General features: G+C 34.4%; 1 protein-coding gene across 1 annotated transcript in view; it reads left to right on the top strand.

Moving 5' to 3' along the window:
* The window catches only part of LOC133200555 (uncharacterized), a 94,348-nt gene that overhangs the window by 45,959 nt on the left and 25,596 nt on the right, over positions 1-22,793 (top strand). Inside the window, exon 4 of the mRNA XM_061336337.1 lies at positions 21,680-22,162. Within this exon, the coding sequence (XP_061192321.1) occupies positions 21,680-22,162 (483 nt within the window). The remainder of the gene's footprint in view (positions 1-21,679; positions 22,163-22,793) is intronic.

Below are 22,793 nucleotides of genomic sequence, written 5' to 3'. Positions count from 1 at the left end.
TTTTTTTTGCGATTTAGGGGCCAATTTTTCTCTCTTTCCCCTTCTCTCTTCCTTTCTCTTCTTCTCTCTTTCTCTCTCTCTCTCTCTCTCTCTCTCTCTCTCTCTCTCTCTCTCTCTCCTTTTTTCTTTTTGCTTCCGTGTTGATGGCATTTGTTTACATATAGTTACCATGGAAGTACAATGCATGCATGACATGTGTTTTACTGTGCATATCGTAATTCTATTTTTGTGCACTGTGCATTCGAAGGTTTAATTTGAGGTGTTAAATGTTCTGATTTAGTTAGACTACTTAGAAAAGTGCCGATGAAATAAATCGGACTCGAGGCTAATGGTATGTAGGTCGTCATATAGGAAAACATGGATTGGACTCAAAGCGACCTGACTGCGGATCCTAAGATTGTTGCAGGCTCATTAAGAAGATTCCTGAATGAAACAAGCTTCCATGTGGGTTATATTAAATGCAGCTATGATAAATAAAATGTTCTACATGCATTTTAAGAAGAAAACAAGATAATTAAAGCGTGGAATAGTTTATTTCATACATTTATATTGGTTTAACCCCCCCCCTTTTCATATATTCCGTATTTCTCGTATTTTGGATGACCTTGACCTTTGACCTTGACCTAAATTTCAAGGTCAAAGTTTCTAAAGTAGTCGAAGACACTGTTGAAGGTTTCGCATCTCTACGCTCAATGGTTGTGGAGGAGTAGCGATAACAAGGCTTTTGGCACAAGGGGCAAGAAATTTTTAATGCGTCAGGCTAAGGGGTTGAAAAGTGAAATCTGAAAATAGTTTTAAAAGGACATATGATGTATTTAATGTTATGTAATATATGTTGTCAGACAAAAGAGATTTTAAAAGAGCTAAATTTCTCATATTTAGAGTGACCTTGACCTTTGACCTTGAACAAATTTTGAAGTCAAACGACGAAAAATCCAATGCAGTTAGTTTCGTGTCTCTACGATGAATCGTTTTAATTTTTTTCATCATACGTAAAGAAGAAAAACTTTCAGGGGGCAATAACTCATCAAAGTGCTGGATCTATCATTTCGCAATGCAAGATCGAAAAGTCTTCTCAAGTAGTCGAAGACATTGGTGAAGGTTTCGTAACTCTAGGGTTTACGGTTTCGGAGGAGTAGCGATAACAAGGTTTTATTGCGAAAGGGGTTATAACTCCTCGAGGGTTCAAAGTTCATATACGCAGGGTCAACTGCAAAAATCTTTTACGAAGTACATTCTTATGGACCATGAATCTTTTCGATAAATCTTGAAACTCAAAAACACGTGGCGGAAAAATAATAATAATAACTAGTAGACTAATTGTTCTCGAACAATTAGAGGTCTTTCCACCTTCTTTAAATTTCATATATTCTTCATATTTAACTCTCTACTGTTTATTTTTTTACAAGAGAAACCAGAAATTGCTTGAAAAATGGAAAAAATGAAAATTTTAAAAATTTTGAAATGACCTTGACCTTTGACCTTGAACAAATATTAAAGGTCAAAGGTCAAGGGTCACATTGCACTTGACCCTATGCTTCTACGACTTTTGGTTTTAAAGTTATAAGGTTTAATAGTAAGCGCAAAGACATTAAAGGGCAATAACTCATATAAGGGGTCATTGGACCCTTTCGCACTGAATAAATTGAAGTTGTGTCTAAAGACCCTGAGGACATTAGTGAAGGTTTGACGTCTTTACGGTCTACGGTTTCGGAGGAGTAGCGATAACAAGGTTTTTAATAAAAAGGGCAATAACTTTTGAAGGGGTCAAACTTTGGGGACAAGTATAAAATATTTTAAATTGTTTTAAGAGCACATATTAAAGATGGAAAGATATATAGTATATGTTGAAAGACAAAAAAGATATAAAAAGAGCTTAATTTCTCATTTTTGGAGTGACCTTGACCTTTGACCTTTGATATATTTTAAGGTCAAAGGTCATTGAATCTTATGCAGTTGGTACCATGTCTCCACAACTTATCGTTTTGAAAATTTTTAATTATTTGTAAACATCATAAACTTTCAGGGGCAATAACTCATTAAAGGGGTCCACGAATACTTTCGCAATGAAAAGATTGAAGAGTCCCCTCAATTAGTCGAAGACATCAGTGAAGGTTCCACACATCTACGGTTTACGGTTTCGAAGGAGTAGCGATAACAAGGTTTTTCATACAAGGGGCAAGAACTCCAAAAGGGGTCATAGGTCATACTCGTTGGGTAGTTTTTCGAAATAACTTTTGATGTCAAGTACCATGAACGATAAAGTTTTTCGATAAGTGTTTCGGTTCAAAAGGCCGTAGCGGAAAAATAATAATAATAATAATAATAATAATAATAAACAGAAGCATTTCAAGAGGTCTTTCCACAGAAAGGTGGAAAGACCTAATAAACAGAACAATTTCAATAGGACTTTCCACAGAAAGGTGGAAAGCCCTAACTAGTAAACTAATTGTTCACAGAACAATTAGAGGTCTTTTCACCTTCTTTAAATTTCATATATTTTCCATATTTAAGGGAGAGAAACCAGAAATGGCTTGAAAGATGGAAAAAGTGAAAAATTTAAAAATTTGAAATGACCTTGACCTTTGACCTTGAACAAATATTCAAGGTCAAAGGTCAAGGGTCACATTGCACTTGACCCCATGCTTCTACAACTTCTAGTTTTAAAGTTATAAGGTTTAATAGTAAGCACAAAGACGTTAAAGGGCGATAACTCATATAAGGGGTCATCGGATACTTTCGCACTGAATAGATTGAAGTTGTGTCTAAAGACCCTGAAGACATTAGTGAAGGTTTTGTGTCTCTACGGTTTACGGTTTCGGAGGAGTAGTGATAACAAGGTTTTCAGTAAAAGGGGAAATAACTTTTAAAGGGGTATATCTTAGGGGACAAGAATGAAATCTTTGAAATAGTTTGAAGAGGACATATTAATGATGCAAAGATATTTAGTATATGTTTAAAGACAAAAGAGATATAAAAAGAGCTTAATTTCTCACATTTTGAATGACCTTGACCTTTGACCTTTGCATATATTTTAAGGTCAAAGGTCAATGAATCTTATGCAGTTGGTCCCATGACTCTACGACTTATCGTTTTGAAAATTTTTAATTATTCGTAAACATCAAAAACTTTCAGGGGCAATAACTCATAAAAGGGGTTGACGAATACTTTCGCAATGAAAAGATTGAAGAGTCCCCTCAATTAGTCGAAGACATTGGTGAAGGTTCCGTACCTCTACGGTTTACGGTTTCAAAGGAGTAGCGATAACAAGCTATTCTTGCAAAAGGGGCAATAACTTTGTAAGAGGTCATAGGTCAAACACGGGGGGTCGTTTTTCGGAATAACTTTTGATATCCAGTATCATGAACTATAAAGTTTTTCGATAAGTCTTGCGGTTTCAAAAGTCCGTGAAGAAAAAGAAGAATAATAATAACTAGTAGACTAATTGTTCTCGAACAATTAGAGGTCTTTCCACCTTCTTTAAATTTCATATATTTTTCATATTTAACTCTCTATTGTTTATCTTTATACAAAAGAAACAAGAAATGGCTTGAGAGATGGAAAAAATGAAATTTAAAAAAAAAATTAAATGACCTTGACCTTTGACCTTGAACAATTATTTAAGTTCATAAGGCAAGGGTCACATTGCACTTGACCCCATGCTTCTACGACTTTTAGTTTCAAAGTTATAAGGTTGAATAGTAAGAGCAAAGATGTTAAAGGGCAATAACTCATATAAGGGGTCATCGGATCCTTTCGCACTGAATAGATTGAAGTTGTGTCTAAAGGCCCTGAAGACATTAGTGAAGGTTTCGTGTCTCTGCAGTTTACGGTTTCGGAGTAGTAGCGATAACAAGGTTTTCAATGAAAGGGGCAATAACTTTTAAAAGGGTAAATCTTAGGGGACAAGAATGAAATCTTTGAAATAGTTTGAAGAGTACATATTAAAAATGCAAAGAGATTTAGTATATAATGAAAGACAAAAGAGATATAAAAAGAGCTTAATTTCTCAAATTTTGAATGACCTTGACCTTTGACCTTTACAAAAATTTCAAGGTCTGAGGTCAAAGAATCTAATGCAGTTGGTTCCATGTCTCTACGACTTATCGTTTTGAAAAATTTTCATTATTTGTAAACTTCAAAAACTTTCAGGGGCAATAACTCATTGAAGGGGTCGACAAATCATTTCGCAATGAATAGATTGAAAAGTCCTCTCAAGTAGTCAAAGACATTGGTGAAGGTTCTGTATCTCTACGATTTACGGTTTCGAAGGAGTAGCGATAACAAGCTATTCTTGCGAAAGGGGCAATAACTTTGTAAGAGGTCATAGGTCAAATACGTTGGGTCGTTTTTCGGAATAACTTTTAATATCCAGTATCATGAACAATAAAGTTTTTCGATAAGTCTTGTGGTTTCAAAAGTCCGGGAAGAAAAAGAATAATAATAATAATAATAATAATAATAAACATAAGCATTTCAAGAGGTCTTTCCACAGAAAGGTGGAAAGACCTAATAATAATAACTAGGAAACTAATTGTTCTCGAACAATTAGAGGTCTTTCCACCTTCTTTAAATTTCATATATTCTTCATATTTAACTCTCTACTGTTTATTTCTTTTACAAGAGAAACCAGAAATTGCTTGAAAAATGGAAAAAATGAAAATTTGAAAAATTTCGAAACGACCTTGACCTTTGACCTTGAACAAATATTAAAGGACAAAGGTCAAGGGTCACATTACACTTGACCCCATGCTTCTACGACTTTTGGTTTTTAAGTTATAAGGTTTAATAGTAAGCGCAAAGACATTAAAGGGCAATAACTCATATAAGGGGTCATCGGACCTTTTCGCACTGGATAGATTGAAGTTGTGTCTAAAGACCCTGAGGACATTAGTGAAAGTTTGATGTCTTTACGGTCTACGGTTTCGGAGGAGTAGCGATAACAAGGTTTTTGATGAAAAGGGCAATAACTTTTAAAGGGGCCAAACTTTGGGGACAAGTATGAAATATTTGAAATAGTTTTAAGAGGACATATTAATGATGCAAAGATATATAGTATATGTTGAAAGATAAAAAAGATATAAAAAGAGCTTAATTTCTCATTTTTGGAATGACTTTGACCTTTGACCTTTGATATATTTAAGGTCAAAGGTCAATGAATCTTATGCAGTTTGTCCCATGTCTCTACGACTTATCGTTTTGAAAATTTTTAATTATTCGTAAACATCAAAAACTTTCAGGGGCAATAACTCATAAAAGGGGTCAACGAAAACTTTCGCAATGAAAAGATTGAAGAGTCCTCTCAATTAGTCGAAGACATTTGTGAAGGTTCCGTACCTCTACGGTTTACGGTTTCGAAGGAGTAGCGATAACAAGGTTTTTCGTACAAGGGGCAAGAACCCCGAAAGGGGTCATAGGTCATACTCGTTGGGTAGTTTTTCGAAATAACTTTTGATGTCGAGTATCATAAACGATAAAGTTTTTCGATAAGTCTTTCGGTTCAAAAGGCCGTAGCGGAAAAATAATAATAATAATAATAATAAACAGAAGCATTTCAAGAGGTCTTTCCACAGAAAGGTGGAAAGACCTAATAAACATAAGCATTTCAAGAGGTCTTTCCACAGAAAGGTGGAAAGACCTAATAACTAGTAGACTAATTGTTCTCGAACAATTAGAGGTCTTTCCACCTTCTTTAAATTTCTTGAATTTTTTTACATTTTACTCTCTAAGCTAATTTTTATACAAAAAGAATCCATAAATGGCTTGAGAGATAGAAAAAATGAAAATTTTAAAAATTTTGAAATGACCTTGACCTTTGACCTTGAACAAATATTCACGGTCAAAGGTCAAGGGTCACATTGCACTTGACCCCATGCTTCTATGACTTTTAGTTTTAAAGTTATAAGGTTTAATAGTAAGCGAAAAGACGTTAAAGGGCGATAACTCATATAAGTGATCATCAGATCCTTTCACACTGAATAGATTGAAGTTGTGTCTAAAGACCCTTAAGACATTAGTCAAGGTTTGGTGTCTTTACAGTTTACGGTTTCGAAGGAGTAGCGATAACAAGGTTTTTAGTGAAAGGGGCAATAACTTTTAAAGGGGTTAATCTTAGGGGACATGTATAAAATCTGTGAAATAGTTTTAAGAGGACATATCAAAGATGTAAAGATATATAGTATAGGTTGAAAGACAAAAGAGATATAAAAAAAAGCTTAATTTCTCATATTTTGAATGACCTTGACCTTTGACCTTGACAAAAATTTTGAGGTCTGAGGTCAAAGAATCTAATGCAGTTGGTTCCATGTCTCTACGACTTATCGTTTTGAAAAATTTTCATTATATGTAAATTTCATAAACTTTCAGGGGCAATAACTCATTGAAGGGCTCGAAAAATCATTTCGCAATGAATAGATTGAAAGGTCCTCTCAAGTAGTCGAAGACATTGGTGAAGGTTCTGTATCTCTACGGTTTACGGTTTCGAAGGAGTAGCGATAACAAGCTGTTCTTGCGAAAGGGGCAATAACTTTGTAAGAGGTCATAGGTCAAACACGGGGGGTCGTTTTTCGGAATAACTTTTGATATCCAGTGTCATGAACTATAAAGTTTTTCGATAAGTCTTGCGGTTTCAAAAGTCCGGGAAGAAAAATAATAATAACTAGTAGACTAATTGTTCTCGAACAATTAGAGGTCTTTCCACCTTCTTTAAATTTCATATATTTTTCATATTTTACTCTCTAAACTTAATTTTTATTCAAAGAGAATCCATAAATGGCTTGAAAGATAGAAAAAATGATAATTTAAAAAAATTGAGATGACCTTGACCTTTGACCTTGAAGAAATATTCAAGGTCAAAGGTCAAGGGTCACATTGCACTTGATCCCATGCTTCTACGACTTTTAGTTTTAAAGTTATTAGGTTTAATAGTAAGTGCAAAGACGTTAAAGGGCGATAACTCATATAAGGGGTCATCGGATACTTTCGCACTGAATAGATTGAAGTTATGTCTAAAGACCCTGAAGACATTAGTGAAGGTTTTGTGCCTCTACGGTTTATGGTTTCGGAGGAGTAGCGATAACAAGGTTTTCAGAAAAAGGGGCAATAACTTTTAAAGGGGTAAATCTTAGGGGACAAGTATGAAATATTTGAAATAGTTTAAAGAGGACATATTAATGATGCATAGATATTTAGTATATGTTGAAAGACAAAAGAGATATAAAAAGAGCTTCATTTCTCATATATTGAATGACCTTGACCTTTGACCTTTGCATATATTTTAAGGTCAAAGGTCAATGAATCTTATGCAGTTGGTCCCATGTCTCTATGACTTATCATTTTGAAAATGTTTAATTATTTGTAAACATCAAAAACTTTCAGGGGCAATAACTCATAAAAGGGGTCCACGAATACTTTCGCAATGAAAAGATTGAAGAGTCCCCTCAATTAGTTGAAGACATTGGTGAAAGTTCCGTACCTCTATGGTTTACGGTTTCGAAGGAGTAGCGATAACAAGGTTTTATTGCAAAAGGGGTAATAACTCTTTGAGGGGTCAAAGTTCATATACGCAGGGTCAACTGCAAAAATCTTTTACGGAGTTTATTCTCATGGACTATAAATCTTTTCGATAAATCTTGAAACTCAAAATCTTGCGGCGGAAAAATAAGAAGAATAACTAGTAGACTAATTGTTCTCGAACAATTAGAGGTCTTTCCACCTTCTTTAAATTTCTTGAATTTTTTCACATTTTACTAAGTTAATTTTTATACAAAAAGAATCCTTAACTGGCTTATAAGATAGAAAAAATGAAATTTTAAAAATTTTGAAATGACCTTGACCTTTGACCTTGAACAAATATTCAAGGTCAAAGGTCAAGGGTCACATTGCACTTGACCTCATCCTTCTATGACTTTTAGTTTTAAAGTTATAAGGTTTAATAGTAAGCGCAAAGTCGTTAAAGGGCGATAACTCATATAAAGGGTCATCGGATACTTTTGCACTGAATAGATTGAAGTTGTGTCTAAAGACCCTGAAGACATTAGTGAAGGTTTTGTGTCTCTACGGTTTACGGTTTCGGAGGAGTAGCAATAACAAGGTTTTCAGTAAAAGGGGCAATAACTTTTAAAGGGGTAAATCTTAGGGGACAAGTATGAAATCTTTGAAATGGTTTTAAGAGGACATGTTAATGATGCAAAGATACTTAGTATACATTGAAAGACAAAAGAGATATAAAAAGAGCTTAATTTCTCATATTTTGAAGGACCTTGACCTTTGACCTTGACATAAATTTCAAGGTCTGAGGTCAAAGAATCTTATCCAGTTGGTTTCATGTCTCTACGACTTATCGTTTTGAAAAAAAATTATTTTTTCTAAACTTCAAAAACTTTCAGGGGCAATAACTCATAAAAGGGGTCGACGAATACTTTCGCAATGAAAAGATGAAAAGTCCCCTCAATTAGTCGAAGACATTGGTGAAGGTTCCGAACCTCTACAGTTTACGGTTTCGAAGGAGTAGCGATAACAAGCTTTTATTGCCAAAGGGGTTATAACTCTTGGAGGGGTCAAAGTTCACGTACGCAGGGTCAACTGTAAAAATCTTTTAAAGAGTACATTCTTATAGACTATAAATCTTTTCGATAGATCTTGAAACATAGAATCACATCAGGGGGTGGAAAAATAATAATAATAATAATAATAATAATAATAATAATAACTAGTAGACTAATTGTTCGCCAACAATTAGAGGTCTTTCCACCTTCTTTAAATTTCATATATTCTTCACATTTAACTCTCTACTGTTTATTTTTATATAGGAGAAACCAGAAATGGCTTGAGAGATGGAAAAAATTAAAATTTTAAAAATTTGGTAATGACCTTGACCTTTGACCTTGAACAAATATTCAAGGTCAAAGGTCAAGGGTCACATTGCACTTGACCCCATCCTTCTACGACTTTTAGTTTTAAAGTTATAAGGTTTTATAGTAAGTACAAAGACGTTAAAGGGCAATAACTCATATAAGGGGTCATCGGATCCTTTTGCTCTGGTAATCTGAAGTTGTGTTTAATGACCCTGAAGACATTAGTGAAGGTTTCGTGTCTCTGCGATTTACGGTTTCAGAGAAGTAGCGATAACAAGGTTTTCCGCACAAGGGGCAATAACTTTCAAAGGGGTTAAGCTTAGGGGACAAGAATGAAATCTTTGAGATAAATTGAAGAGTACATATTAATGATGCAAAGAATAATAGTATATATTGAAAGACAGAAGAGCTGTAAAAAGAGCTTAATTTCTCATTTTTGGAATAACCTTGACCTTTGACCTTTCCATATATTTTTAGGTCAAAGGTCAATGAATGTAATGCAGTTGGTCCCATGTCTCTACGACTTATCGTTTTGAAAATTTTTCATTATTCGTAAATATCAAAGACTTTCAGGGGCAATAACTCATAAAAGGGGTGCACGAATACTTCGCAATGAAAAGATTGAAGAGTCCCCTCAATTAGTTGAAGACATTGGTGAAGGTTCCATACCTCTACGGTTTACGGTTTCGAAGGAGTAGCGATAACAAGGCTTTATTGCAAAAGGGGTTGTAACTCCTTAAGGGGTCAAAGTTCATACACGCAGGGTCAACTATAAAAATCTTTTAAAGAGTACATTCTTATAGACTATAAATCTTTTCGATATATCTTGAAACATAGAATCACATCAGGGGGTGGAAAAATAATAATAATAATAATAATAATAATAATAATAATAAACAGAAGAATATCAATAGGTCTTTCCACAGAAAGGTGGAACGACCTAATAAACAGAAGAATATCAATAGGTCTTTCCACAGAAAGGTGGAAAGACCTAATAATAAACAGAAGAATATCAATAGGTCTTTCCACAGAAAGGTGGAAAGACCTAATAATAAACAGAACAATTTCAATAGGTCTTTCCACAGAAAGGTGGAAAGACCTAACTAGTAGACTAATTGTTCTCGAACAATTAGAGGTCTTTCCACCTTCCTTAAATTTCATATATTTTTCATATTTCACTCTCTAAACTTAATTTTTATACAAAAAGAATCCATAAATGGCTTGAAGGATAGAAAAAATGAAAATTTGAAAAATTGAAATGACCTTGACTTTTGACCTTGAATAAATATTCAAGGTCAAAGGTCAAGGGTCACATTGTACTTGACCCAATGCTTCTACGACTTTCAGTTTTAAAGTTATAAGGTTTAATAGTAAGCGCAAAGACGTTAAAGGGCTATAACTCATATAAGGGGTCATCGGATACTTTCGCACTGAATAGGTTGAAGTTGTGTCTAAAGACTCTGAAGACATTATTGAAGATTTGATGTCTCTACAGTCTACGGTTTCAGAGGAGTAGCGATAACAAGGTTTTTTGCACAAGGGGCAATAACTTTCAAAAGGGTTAAACTTAGGGGACAAGAATGAAATATTGTAAATAGCTTAAAGAGTACACATTAATTATGTAACAATAGATAATAAATCTTTAAGAACAAAAGAGCTATAGAAGGAAATATATTTTTCATATATGGAATGACCTTGACCTTTGACCTTCATATAAATTTCAAGGTCAAAGGTCAAAGAATCTAATGAGTTGGTTCCATGTCTCTACGACTTATTGTTTTGAAATTTTTTGATTATTTGTAAACTTCAAAAACTTTCAGGGGCAATAACTCATTGAAGGGGTCAACGAATAGTTTCGCAATGAAAAGATTGAAGAGTCCCCTCAATTAGTCGAATACATTGGTGAAGGTTCCGTACTTCTACGGTTTATGGTTTCAAAGTAGTAGCGATAACAAGCTTTACGGTGAAAGGGGCAATAACTGCATAAGAGGTCAGAGTTCAAACATGGGGGGTCGTTTTTCGGAATAACTTTTTATATCCAGTATCATGAACTATAAATTATTTTGATAAGTTTTGTGGTTTCAAAAGTCCTGGTGAGAAATAAAATAATAATAAACATAAGCATTTCAAGAGGTCTTTCCACAGAAAGGTGGAAAGACCTAATAATAAACAGAAGAATATCAATAGGTCTTTCCACAGAAAGGTGGAAAGACCTAATAAGAAACAGAAGGAAACCAATAGGTCTTTCCACAGAAAGGTGGAAAGACCTAATAATAATAATAATAACTAGTAGACTAATTGTTCTCGAACAATTAGAGGTCTTTCCACCTTTTTAAGTGTTTCCATGTAATTTGGGCTGTAAAAAAAGAAGAAAACTGAAGGGAAAAAAAAAAAAATTGTTCTTCCAGCAGGGATCGAACTCGGAACCCTTAGCTTGAAAGGCAGGCGCGCTAACCACTACGCCACCAATTCCGATGAAGATTTATGCAGTAAACTACCTATTCAAGAATAAAAAATTGTTGTACAACGTAGTTATCGGAATTGAATAGTTTTGAGAAACATGTTTCCATATCATTTGGCTTACAAAAGAACAGAAGAAAGAAAAAAAGAAGAAGAAGAAGAAAAAAGCAACAAAATAAATAAAAAATCAAAAATTCGTATTTTGCTATAGATTTATTGTCGGGCTCGTTTCTCTATAGAGTTCAAAAGGTCTTTGCGCATCTCCAAAAAAAGATGGTTTTTTTTTTTTTTTTTGCGATTTAGGGGCCAATTTTTCTCTCTTTCCCCTTCTCTCTTCCTTTCTCTTCTCTCTCTCTCTCTCTCTCTCTCCTTTTTTTCTTTTTGCTTCCGTGTTGATGGCATTTGTTTACATATAGTTACCATGGAAGTACAATGCATGCATGACATGTGTTTTACTGTGCATATCGTAATTCTATTTTTGTGCACTGTGCATTCGAAGGTTTAATTTGAGGTGTTAAATGTTCTGATTTAGTTAGACTACTTAGAAAAGTGCCGATGAAATAAATCGGACTCGAGGCTAATGGTATGTAGGTCGTCATATAGGAAAACATGGATTGGACTCAAAGCGACCTGACTGCGGATCCTAAGATTGTTGCAGGCTCAGTAAGAAGATTCCTGAATGAAACAAGCTTCCATGTGGGTTATATTAAATGCAGCTATGATAAATAAAATGTTCTACATGCATTTTAAGAAGAAAACAAGATAATTAAAGCGTGGAATAGTTTATTTCATACATTTATATTGGTTTAACCCCCCCCTTTTCATATATTCCGTATTTCTCGTATTTTGGATGACCTTGACCTTTGACCTTGACCTAAATTTCAAGGTCAAAGTTTCTAAAGTAGTCGAAGACACTGTTGAAGGTTTCGCATCTCTACGCTCAATGGTTTTGGAGGAGTAGCGATAACAAGGTTTTTCCCACAAGGGCAAGAACTTTTTAATGCATCAGGCTCTACGGGTTAAAAAGAGAAATTCATAAACAGTTTTATAAGGACATTTGATATATTTGATGTTATGTAATACATGTTGTAAGACTAAAGAGATATAAAAAGAGCTATAATTCTCATATTCAGAGTGACCTTGACCTTTGACCTTGAACAAATTTTGAAGGTCAAATGATGAAAAAGCCATTGCAGTTGGTTTCGTGTCTCTACAATTAATCGTTTTAATTTTTTTCATTATACGTGAAGAACAAAAACTTTCAGGGGGCAATACTTGATCAAAGTGCTGGATCTATCATTTCGCAATACCAAGATTGAAAAGTATTCTCAAGTAGTCAAAGACATCGGTGAAGGTTTTGTAACTCTAGGGTTTACGGTTTCGGAGGAGTAGCGATAACAAGCAATTCTTGCGAAAGGGGCAATAACTGCGAAAGGGGTCATAGGTTATATGCGTTGGGTCAAATTTGTTCATAACTTTTTATGACCTTTACGATGAAGAAGAAATCTTTTCGACAAACCTCGAAACAAAAAATCAGCAGAAGAAAAATAATAATAATAAGAAGAAGAAGAATAATAATAATAAACAGAAGAAAATCAATAGGTCTTTCCACAGAAAGGTGGAAAGACCTAATAAAACACTAGTAGACTAATTGTTCACAGAACAATTAGAGGTCTTTCCACCTTTTTCAGTGTTTCCATGTAATTTGGGCTGTAAAAAAAGAAGAAAACTGAAGGAAAAAAAAAAAAAATTGTTCTTCCAGCAGGGATCGAACTCGGAACCCTTAGCTTGAAAGGCAGGCGCGCTAACCACTACGCCACCAATTCCGATGAAGATTTATGCAGTAAACTACCTATTCAAGAATAAAAAATTGTTGTACAACGTAGTTATCGGAATTGAATAGTTTTGAGAAACATGTTTCCATATCATTTGGCTTACAAAAGAACAGAAGAAAGAAAAAAAGAAGAAGAAGAAGAAAAAAGCAACAAAATAAATAAAAAATCAAAAATTCGTATTTTGCTATAGATTTATTGTCGGGCTCGTTTCTCTATAGAGTTCAAAAGGTCTTTGCGCATCTCCAAAAAAAGATTTTTTTTTTTTTTTTTTTTTTTTTTTTTTTTTTGCGATTTAGGGGCCAAATTTTCTCTCTTTCCCCTTCTCTCTTCCTTTCTCTTCTCTCTCTCTCTCTCTCTCTCTCTCTCTCTCTCTCTCTCTCTCTCTCTCTCTCTCTCTCTCTCTCTCTCTCCTTTTTTTCTTTTTGCTTCCGTGTTGATGGCATTTGTTTACATATAGTTACCATGGAAGTACAATGCATGCATGACATGTGTTTTACTGTGCATATCGTAATTCTATTTTTGTGCACTGTGCATTCGAAGGTTTAATTTGAGGTGTTAAATGTTCTGATTTAGTTAGACTACTTAGAAAAGTGCCGATGAAATAAATCGGACTCGAGGCTAATGGTATGTAGGTCGTCATATAGGAAAACATGGATTGGACTCAAAGCGACCTGACTGCGGATCCTAAGATTGTTGCAGGCTCAGTAAGAAGATTCCTGAATGAAACAAGCTTCCATGTGGGTTATATTAAATGCAGCTATGATAAATAAAATGTTCTACATGCATTTTAAGAAGAAAACAAGATAATTAAAGCGTGGAATAGTTTATTTCATACATTTATGTTGGTTTAACCCCCCCCTTTTCATATATTCCGTATTTCTCGTATTTTGGATGACCTTGACCTTTGACCTTGACCTAAATTTCAAGGTCAAAGTTTCTAAAGTAGTCGAAGACACTGTTGAAGGTTTCGCATCTCTACGCTCAATGGTTGTGGAGGAGTAGCGATAACAAGGCTTTTGGCACAAGGGGCAAGAAATTTTTAATGCGTCAGGCTAAGGGGTTGAAAAGTGAAATCTGAAAATAGTTTTAAAAGGACATATGATGTATTTAATGTTATGTAATATATGTTGTCAGACAAAAGAGATTTTAAAAGAGCTAAATTTCTCATATTTAGAGTGACCTTGACCTTTGACCTTGAACAAATTTTGAAGTCAAACGACGAAAAATCCAATGCAGTTAGTTTCGTGTCTCTACGATGAATCGTTTTAATTTTTTTCATCATACGTAAAGAAGAAAAACTTTCAGGGGGCAATAACTCATCAAAGTGCTGGATCTATCATTTCGCAATGCAAGATCGAAAAGTCTTCTCAAGTAGTCGAAGACATTGGTGAAGGTTTCGTAACTCTAGGGTTTACGGTTTCGGAGGAGTAGCGATAACAAGGTTTTATTGCGAAAGGGGTTATAACTCCTCGAGGGTTCAAAGTTCATATACGCAGGGTCAACTGCAAAAATCTTTTACGAAGTACATTCTTATGGACCATGAATCTTTTCGATAAATCTTGAAACTCAAAAACACGTGGCGGAAAAATAATAATAATAATAAACAGAACAATTTCAATAGGACTTTCCACAGAAAGGTGGAAAGCCCTAACTAGTAGACTAATTGTTCTCGAACAATTAGAGGTCTTTCCACCTTCTTTAAATTTCATATATTCTTCATATTTAACTCTCTAAAGTTAATTTTTATGCAAAAAGAATCCATAAATGGCTTGAAAGATAGAAAAAATGAAAATTTTAAAAATTTTGAAATGACCTTGACCTTTGACCTTGAAAATTTTCAAGGTCAAAGGTCAGGGGTCACATTGCACTTGACCCCATGCTTCTATGACTTTTAGTTTTAAAGTTATAAGGTTTAATAGTAAGCACAAAGACGTTAAAGGGCGATAACTCATATAAGGGGTCATCGGATACTTTCGCACTGAATAGATTGAAGTTGTGTCTAAAGACCCTGAAGACATTAGTGAAGGTTTTGTGTCTCTACGGTTTATGGTTTCGGAGGAGTAGCGATAACAAGGTTTTCAGTAAAAGGGGCAATAACTTTTAAAGGGGTCAATCTTAGGGGACAAGTATGAAATCTTTGAAATAGTTTGAAGAGGACATATTAATGATGCAAAGATATTTAGGATATGTTGAAAGACAAAAGAGATATAAAAAGAGCTTAATTTCTCACATTTTGAATGACCTTGACCTTTGACCTTTGCATATATTTTAAGGTCAAAGGTCAATGAATCTTATGCAGTTGGTCCCATGTCTCTACGACTTATCGTTTTGAAAATTTTTAATTATTCGTAAGTTTCATAAACTTTCAGGGGCAATAACTCATAAAAGGGGTTGACGAATACTTTCGCAATGAAAAGATTGAAGAGTCCCCTAAATTAGTCGAAGACATTGGTGAAGGTTCCGTACCTCTACGGTTTACGGTTTCAAAGGAGTAGCGATAACAAGCTATTCTTGTGAGAGGGGCAATAACTTTGTAAGAGGTCATAGGTCAAACACGGGGGGTCGTTTTTCTGAATAACTTTTGATATCCAGTATCATGAACTATAAAGTTTTTCGATAAGTCTTGCGGTTTCAAAAGTCCGGGAAGAAAAAGAATAATAATAATAATAATAATAATAACTAGTAGACTAATTGTTCTCGAACAATTAGAGGTCTTTCCACCTTCTTTAAATTTCATATATTTTTCATATTAAACTCTCTATTGTTTATTTTTATACAAAAGAAACAAGAAATGGCTTGAGAGATGGAAAAAATGAAATTTAAAAAAAAAAATTAATGACCTTGACCTTTGACCTTGAACAATTATTTAAGTTCATAAGTCAAGGGTCACATTGCACTTGACCCCATGCTTCTACGACTTTTAGTTTCAAAGTTATAAGGTTGAATAGTAAGAGCAAAGATGTTAAAGGGCAATAACTCATATAAGGGGTCATCGGATCCTTTCGCACTGAATAGATTGAAGTTGTGTCTAAAGGCCCTGAAGACATTAGTGAAGGTTTCGTGTCTCTGCGGTTTACGGTTTCGGAGTAGTAGCGATAACAAGGTTTTCAATGAAAGGGGCAATAACTTTTAAAAGGGTAAATCTTAGGGGACAAGTATGAAATCTTTGAAATAGTTTGAAGAGTACATATTAAGGATGCAAAGAGATTTAGTATATAATGAAAGACAAAAGAGATATAAAAAGAGCTTAATTTCTCAAATTTTGAATGACCTTGACCTTTGACCTTTACAAAAATTTCAAGGTCTGAGGTCAAAGAATCTAATGCAGTTGGTTCCATGTCTCTACGACTTATCGTTTTGAAAAATTTTCATTATTTGTAAACTTCAAAAATTTCAGGGGCAATAACTCATTGAAGGGGTCGACAAATCATTTCGCAATGAATAGATTGAAAAGTCCTCTCAAGTAGTCAAAGACATTGGTGAAGGTTCTGTACCTCTACGATTTACGGTTTCGAAGGAGTAGCGATAACAAGCTATTCTTGCAAAAGGGGCAATAACTTTGTAAGAGGTCATAGGTCAAACACGTTGGGTCGTTTTTCGGAATAACTTTTAATATCCAGTATCATGAACAATAAAGTTTTTCGATAAGTCTTGTGGTTTCAAAAGTCCGGGAAGAAAAAGAATAATAACTAGTAGACTAATTGTTCTCGAACAATTAGAGGTCTTTCCACCTTCTTTAAATTTCTTTAATTTTTTTATTTTACTCTTTAAAGTTAATTTTTATACAGAAAGAATCCAGAAATAGTTTGAAAAATAGAAAAAGCTATGAAAAAATTGAATTGACCTTGACCTTTGACCTTTACCACACATTAAAGGTCAAAGGTCAAGAATCACATTGCAATTGGTTTCATGCTTCTAGGACTTATACTTTTAAAGTTATAAGGCCTAATATTAAGCGCAAAGACGTTAAAGGGCGATAACTCATATAAGGGGTCATCAGATCCTTTTGCACTGAATAGATTGAAGTTGTGTCTAAAGACCCTGAAGACATTAGTGAAGGTTTGATGTCTCTACGGTCTACGGTTTCAGAGGAGTAGCGATAACAAGGTTTTTTGCACAAGGGCCGATAACTTTCAAAGGGGTTAAGCTTAGGGGACAAAATTGAAATCTTTAAAATAGTTTTAGAAGGACATATTAAAGATGCAAAGACATATAGTATATGTTGAAAGACAAGAGAGTTATAAATATCTCATAGTTTGAATGACCTTGACCTTTGACCTTGACATAAATTTCAAGGTCAAAGGTCAAAGAATTCAATGCAGTTGGTTTCATGTCTCTATAACTTACGGTTTTGAAAATTTTTAGTTTTTTGTGAACATCGAAAACTTTCAGGGGCAATAACTCATTGAAGTGGTCAACAAATCCTTTCGCAATGAATAGATTGAAGAGTCCCCTCAATTAGTCGAAGACATTGGTGAAGGTTTCGTACCTCTACGGTTTACGGCTTCGAAGGAGTAGCGATAACAAGCTATTCTTGCGAAAGGGGCAATAACTTCGTAAGAGGTCAAAGTTCAAACATGGGGGGTCGTTTTTCGGAATAACTTTTAATATCCAGTATCATGAACTATAAAGTTTTTCGATAAGTCTTGCGGTTTCAAAAGTCCGGGAAGAAAAATAATAATAATAATAATAAACATAAGCATTTCAAGAGGTCTTTCCACAGAAAGGTGGAAAGACCTAATAATAATAATAATAATAATAAACATAAGCATTTCAAGAGGTCTTTCCACAGAAAGGTGGAAAGACCTAATAAACATAAGCATTTCAAGAGGTCTTTCCACAGAAAGGTGGAAGGACCTAATAAACATAAGCATTTCAAGAGGTCTTTCCACAGAAAGGTGGAAAGACCTAATAATAAACATAAGCATTTCAAGAGGTCTTTCCACAGAAAGGTGGAAAGACCTAATAAGATAATTATGCAAGATTATGTTTATCATATAATTCAAAAAGTATTTTCTTAGTTTTAATAATCAGTAGGTAGACCTGTAAGTAATAGATAAATAAAAATGAGACAAAAATAACTTATCTTATTAAAAGTTCTTCAAAAACCATAAGAGAGGTCAATGCTAAAGGTCTTAATATGGGTTTAAAAATAGTACAGAAACACTAATAGTTTGTTAATAGTCTGCATGGTGATAGTGTTAAGTGGGGGACAGATTAGAACTTAATTTATGAGTTGATACTGAATACTAGACTAATTATTTTGTTGATCCTGATCTTCCTACTTCTCTTGCTTTAGGGCAACAAAGCTTCATCTATCAGTGTAGTTAACTTCTAAATTGTTGTATTATACTCAGGTGACCTTTAAGGCCCTTGGGCCTCTTGTTTAAAAAATCTTCTCAAGTACAACAAAGCAATTTGTTTAATTGACTGATTTGTGCTTTTGCCTAGCCAATGTGCTCAGGTGAGCGATGTGGCCCATAGGCCTCTTGTTTTCAATATTTCTTTTAATATAAAATTTAATTATAAATTTTGATTGTGTAAAATGACTCCTGAAAATATTCCTAGAAACTTTACAGGAACAACGTATTATACATTTTTAGAACTTTTATGGTATTCTAAAGTTACATTTTCTCATTCTTCACCAAATTATGTGACATTCGGCAGACTTCGGATGATTCTGTCACCTTCATCAATATTAAACACGTTAAGGTACGAATCAGCAGAGGCGTTCCGAGTGATTTTGTAGCTTGAATAGCCAAACATCAATTTATGTTGTGAAACTAAACAGATACCATTTCTTTAGTGAAAACGACACCAATTTAAGCGAAGATATTTAAATTTTGGAAGAAAGTGACCTTGAACCATGTTTCTAGGTCTAAGGTTAAGGTCATAGCAGAATTATATGAAAAATCCTTGTTCAGAGCATATCTTTTCTCCCCTTGGTCCAATGTGGCTCATACTTCACTCACAGAGTGCCATTGGTCAATGGATTTGCAGTGACTTTGAACAAAGTTTCTAGGTCAAGGGTCAAGGTCAAAAATAGCCTCTCTGTTTAAATTCTTGTCCGGAGCATATTTTCTCTCTCCTTGGCCCAATCTGGCTCATACCTCACCCACAGAGTGCCTTTGGGTAAAGGATGTGCAGTGATCTTGAACCATGTTTCTAGGTCTAAGGTTAAAGTCATAGCAGAATTATATGAAAAATCCTTGTCCGGAGCATATCTTCTCTCCTCTTGGTCCAATGTGGCTCATACTTCACTCACAGAGTGCCACTGGTCAGTGGATTTGCAGTGACTTTGAACAAAGTTTGTAGGTCAAGGGTCAAGGTCAAAAATAGCCTCTCTGTTCAAAATTTTTGTTTGATGCATAATTTCTTTCCCTTAAGTCCAGTCAGCCTCAAACTTTACCAATTAACTTAGGGTACGAAACATTTGTGATTTTCCTTCCATATTTTGATAGAGGATATGCAACATTCGTAATTTTTGTGCCGTTTTTGATAGAGGGTATGGAACACTTGTGATTTTCGTGCCATTTTTTATTATAAAAAGGATGACATAGAAGCCCTTTAGACTCAAACAACACATCCCTTAATAGTACACAAATGTTCCTCTTCAAAATAAATACTTTTCAGCTACCTTACATTTTTATGTTCATTGCTGAAAGCGGGGCCCTTTGAGATGGCCACCATCTCGATGATATCTAGTTTATTATATCTCTGTAAATTTTTATGCCCCTTTCGAAGAAGGGAGTGCATATTGCTTTGCAGCTGTCTGTCGGTCCATCAACAGATTCCGTTCATTTTCTTCGCAGAGGTTGCACATACTGTAATGAAATTTTGTATACAGACTTATCACAAAAATATCTAGGTCAAGTTCTGTTTTGGGTACCATGAGCAATTTTGGACAGAGTTATGCCCCCTGAACTTCCAATTATTTGCAGTTTCCTTTCATTTTCCGTTCATTTCCTTCGCAGAGGTTGCACATACTGAAAAGAAATTTGGTATACAAATTTATCATAAGAATATCTGGTCAAGTTCTGTTTTGGGCAATTTTGGACAGAGTTATGCCCCTTGGACTTAGAAAAATTCCAATTATTTGGGGGAGGGGGACATAAGTGTCTCTTGTTTGTATATAAAAATATGACAAATAAACCTACTAACCCTACCGTGGAAATATTTTTTATGCTATATGCCCATGGTGAAATAGTCATCAAACTATTCACCGGCAGCATTCTGTTTCCCTCGCTTTTCATCTTGGAACTCATCTGCTTTCATTCGGATCGTGACGTTCCACGTCAAGTAAAGTTGGTTTCGGTATAATAAAACACCTACTTACTGACTATTGGGACACTATCATGTTTATCGGCGGCGCCTCGGGAAATAATTGCTGGCTTGGGAGATGGTAAACGTGCTATTGTCCTTATAGCCAATAAATAGGTGTATAAGGCCAAAAAATAAATAAAAGCCCTGTTTTCTGCTACCCGACCAACCCCTTTTTTTTGCGCCCGACCCTAAAGATTTTGTTTTAGTTTTGGAAGAAAAAAATCGTGCATTCCCGGAATTTCACCGTTCTGTCACTGTAATCGGTTTCCGTGTTGATATAAAACAAGCATTTCATGAAATTCTCTGTTTTAATTACGGACTTTCATAAAATACCACTTGAGTTATGCATCAAAAGACATGAATATAATTTTAAAAGACAATATTGACCTGTGACATGTTTAATTTGATCTTGCATTAGTTCATATCCAAAAATTGCAGTCGGAAAAAAAATAAAATAATTTTCCTACCTACTTCCCTCCTTTTTTTCGGGCTCGTAGCAGGAAACAAGACTATTATTTTCTTTGGCCTAATATACACTCAAGATTAAAAATGAAAAGAATTTCTAGTAACTTTTAGTTAAAGCTGTATAAAGTGAGCACTCTCCAAATGACCATTACACTCTGCTGTCATTGATAAATTATAATAATTTATAGGTCTAGCAAAACCATACGATAAACACCCTCCATTTTCTCTCTATGTGGAGGGATAGGAGGGGAGAGGTCAAGGTAATGAAGGTAGTCTAATTACGGATTCAAATCATTCTGTGTATCGGTTTGGGATTTTGATAAACCGTCTTAGGTTTATACGTATACCTTATACATATAATTCGTACAATTTGAATACAAAATATAAATCCAAAAAGACAGTTTTAATCGATCATCCGTTATCTTTCCCTACCAACTTTACAGAGAATTCTTATATCCGGGTTTGGGTTTGGGTGGGTTGAAGGATTATTTGTTGGTTTATTCTCTATATAAATTATATGTATATGCCCCCTTCCCCTAATCCGCATGGATCATCCGCTACTGACAAGTTTTGTCTTCAGCTATTAGTACAAATGACAAGAGCTTGAGTCTAGTGCCATTTATATTCAGTTGAAAAATACAATATTGTATGATGATATGGAATGAAAGGTAAATGATATTTTGGTTATGTATGACTTTAAACCTTTTAATGTTATTTAATGTTTAAATTTCATAATTTCAGGTAAACACCATACCTATTCACCGGAAGTCAGATGTCTACTGTACTGTTTACTGTTCACTGAGAAATATCAACTGAATCTCAATGAACAATCACACAGAATCACAAGGGATAAAATCAGAGACAGATATTTCACTGATATTTCTGATGATGGCTTGGTAGATCTTCCTAATGGAATCACAGAAACGCATAACGGTGTGATGACCTTTAAATCGGACGATATCAGACATGACGTCATGTACGCCTTTGTTACGGAGTGTTTGGTGGAGGAAAATGATCTGGAGTTTTTCCTGACCACTGCGTCACGTGACGTGATATCAGAATATTGCAGGTCCTGGTGGTGTAAGAGGAGTGAGGGAGAGAGATGTCTGTATGTACCGAACAGACCGGAGATGTACGACCTCTTCATAGACAAACTACAGCTGGACATCATCACACACTGTACCGTGTCTGACTGGAGGATTCATTACAGTATCAGTGAATGTTGTGAGTATCATTTCTCTATCATGTCAAATGTAATGCATCAGTTAGGATTTGATAAAAGGCTTATCTAAAAAGAACCAATGATAACCTAAATGAATTGTTTGAGCACAAGCAAGTAGTATAATTAAATGTCACTTTTATACACAGAATGTGTAACTAAATAATTTTAAAGTATTTTGAAACGGTTTATATATTTCGTTTTAAAAATAATATCAGCTGAAATTTTATAATGTATATATATATCAGAATTCTGAGAAAAATGTATTATATAGTTCTTTGCAACAAGTTATTATTATTATTTATTATTATTATTATTATTATTTCTTTATTTTTAGTAGTATATATTTTTCACGTCATAAACTCCAGAGAGAATATATAATAGTAGGTAATAAATAACTGTAAATATAAAAAAAGTTCTTTCAATTTCTGAGGTAAAATGAACTTTTCTTGTAAATTAACACCTCCTTTCAATATTATGTATGGGAAATCCAGCTTCATCTCTAACACACTTAAGGAAAGGCTTCTAACCCCTTTCCTACAAATATGTATTTCACGTGGAGATCAAAGTAGAAAGCATGTCAGAATTTGATGAGTGGATGTTCATTCTCTGTTCTCAAATAGAAAAAAAAGACGG

Source organism: Saccostrea echinata, unplaced genomic scaffold (assembly GCF_033153115.1).
Source record: "Saccostrea echinata isolate AGI-Se365-2 ecotype Australia unplaced genomic scaffold, CSIRO_AGI_Sech_v1 ptg000040l, whole genome shotgun sequence".
NCBI lineage: Eukaryota > Metazoa > Mollusca > Bivalvia > Ostreida > Ostreidae > Saccostrea > Saccostrea echinata.
The sequence above is the reverse complement of the archived record's forward strand: the minus strand, read 5'-3'. Positions and strand labels throughout refer to the sequence as shown.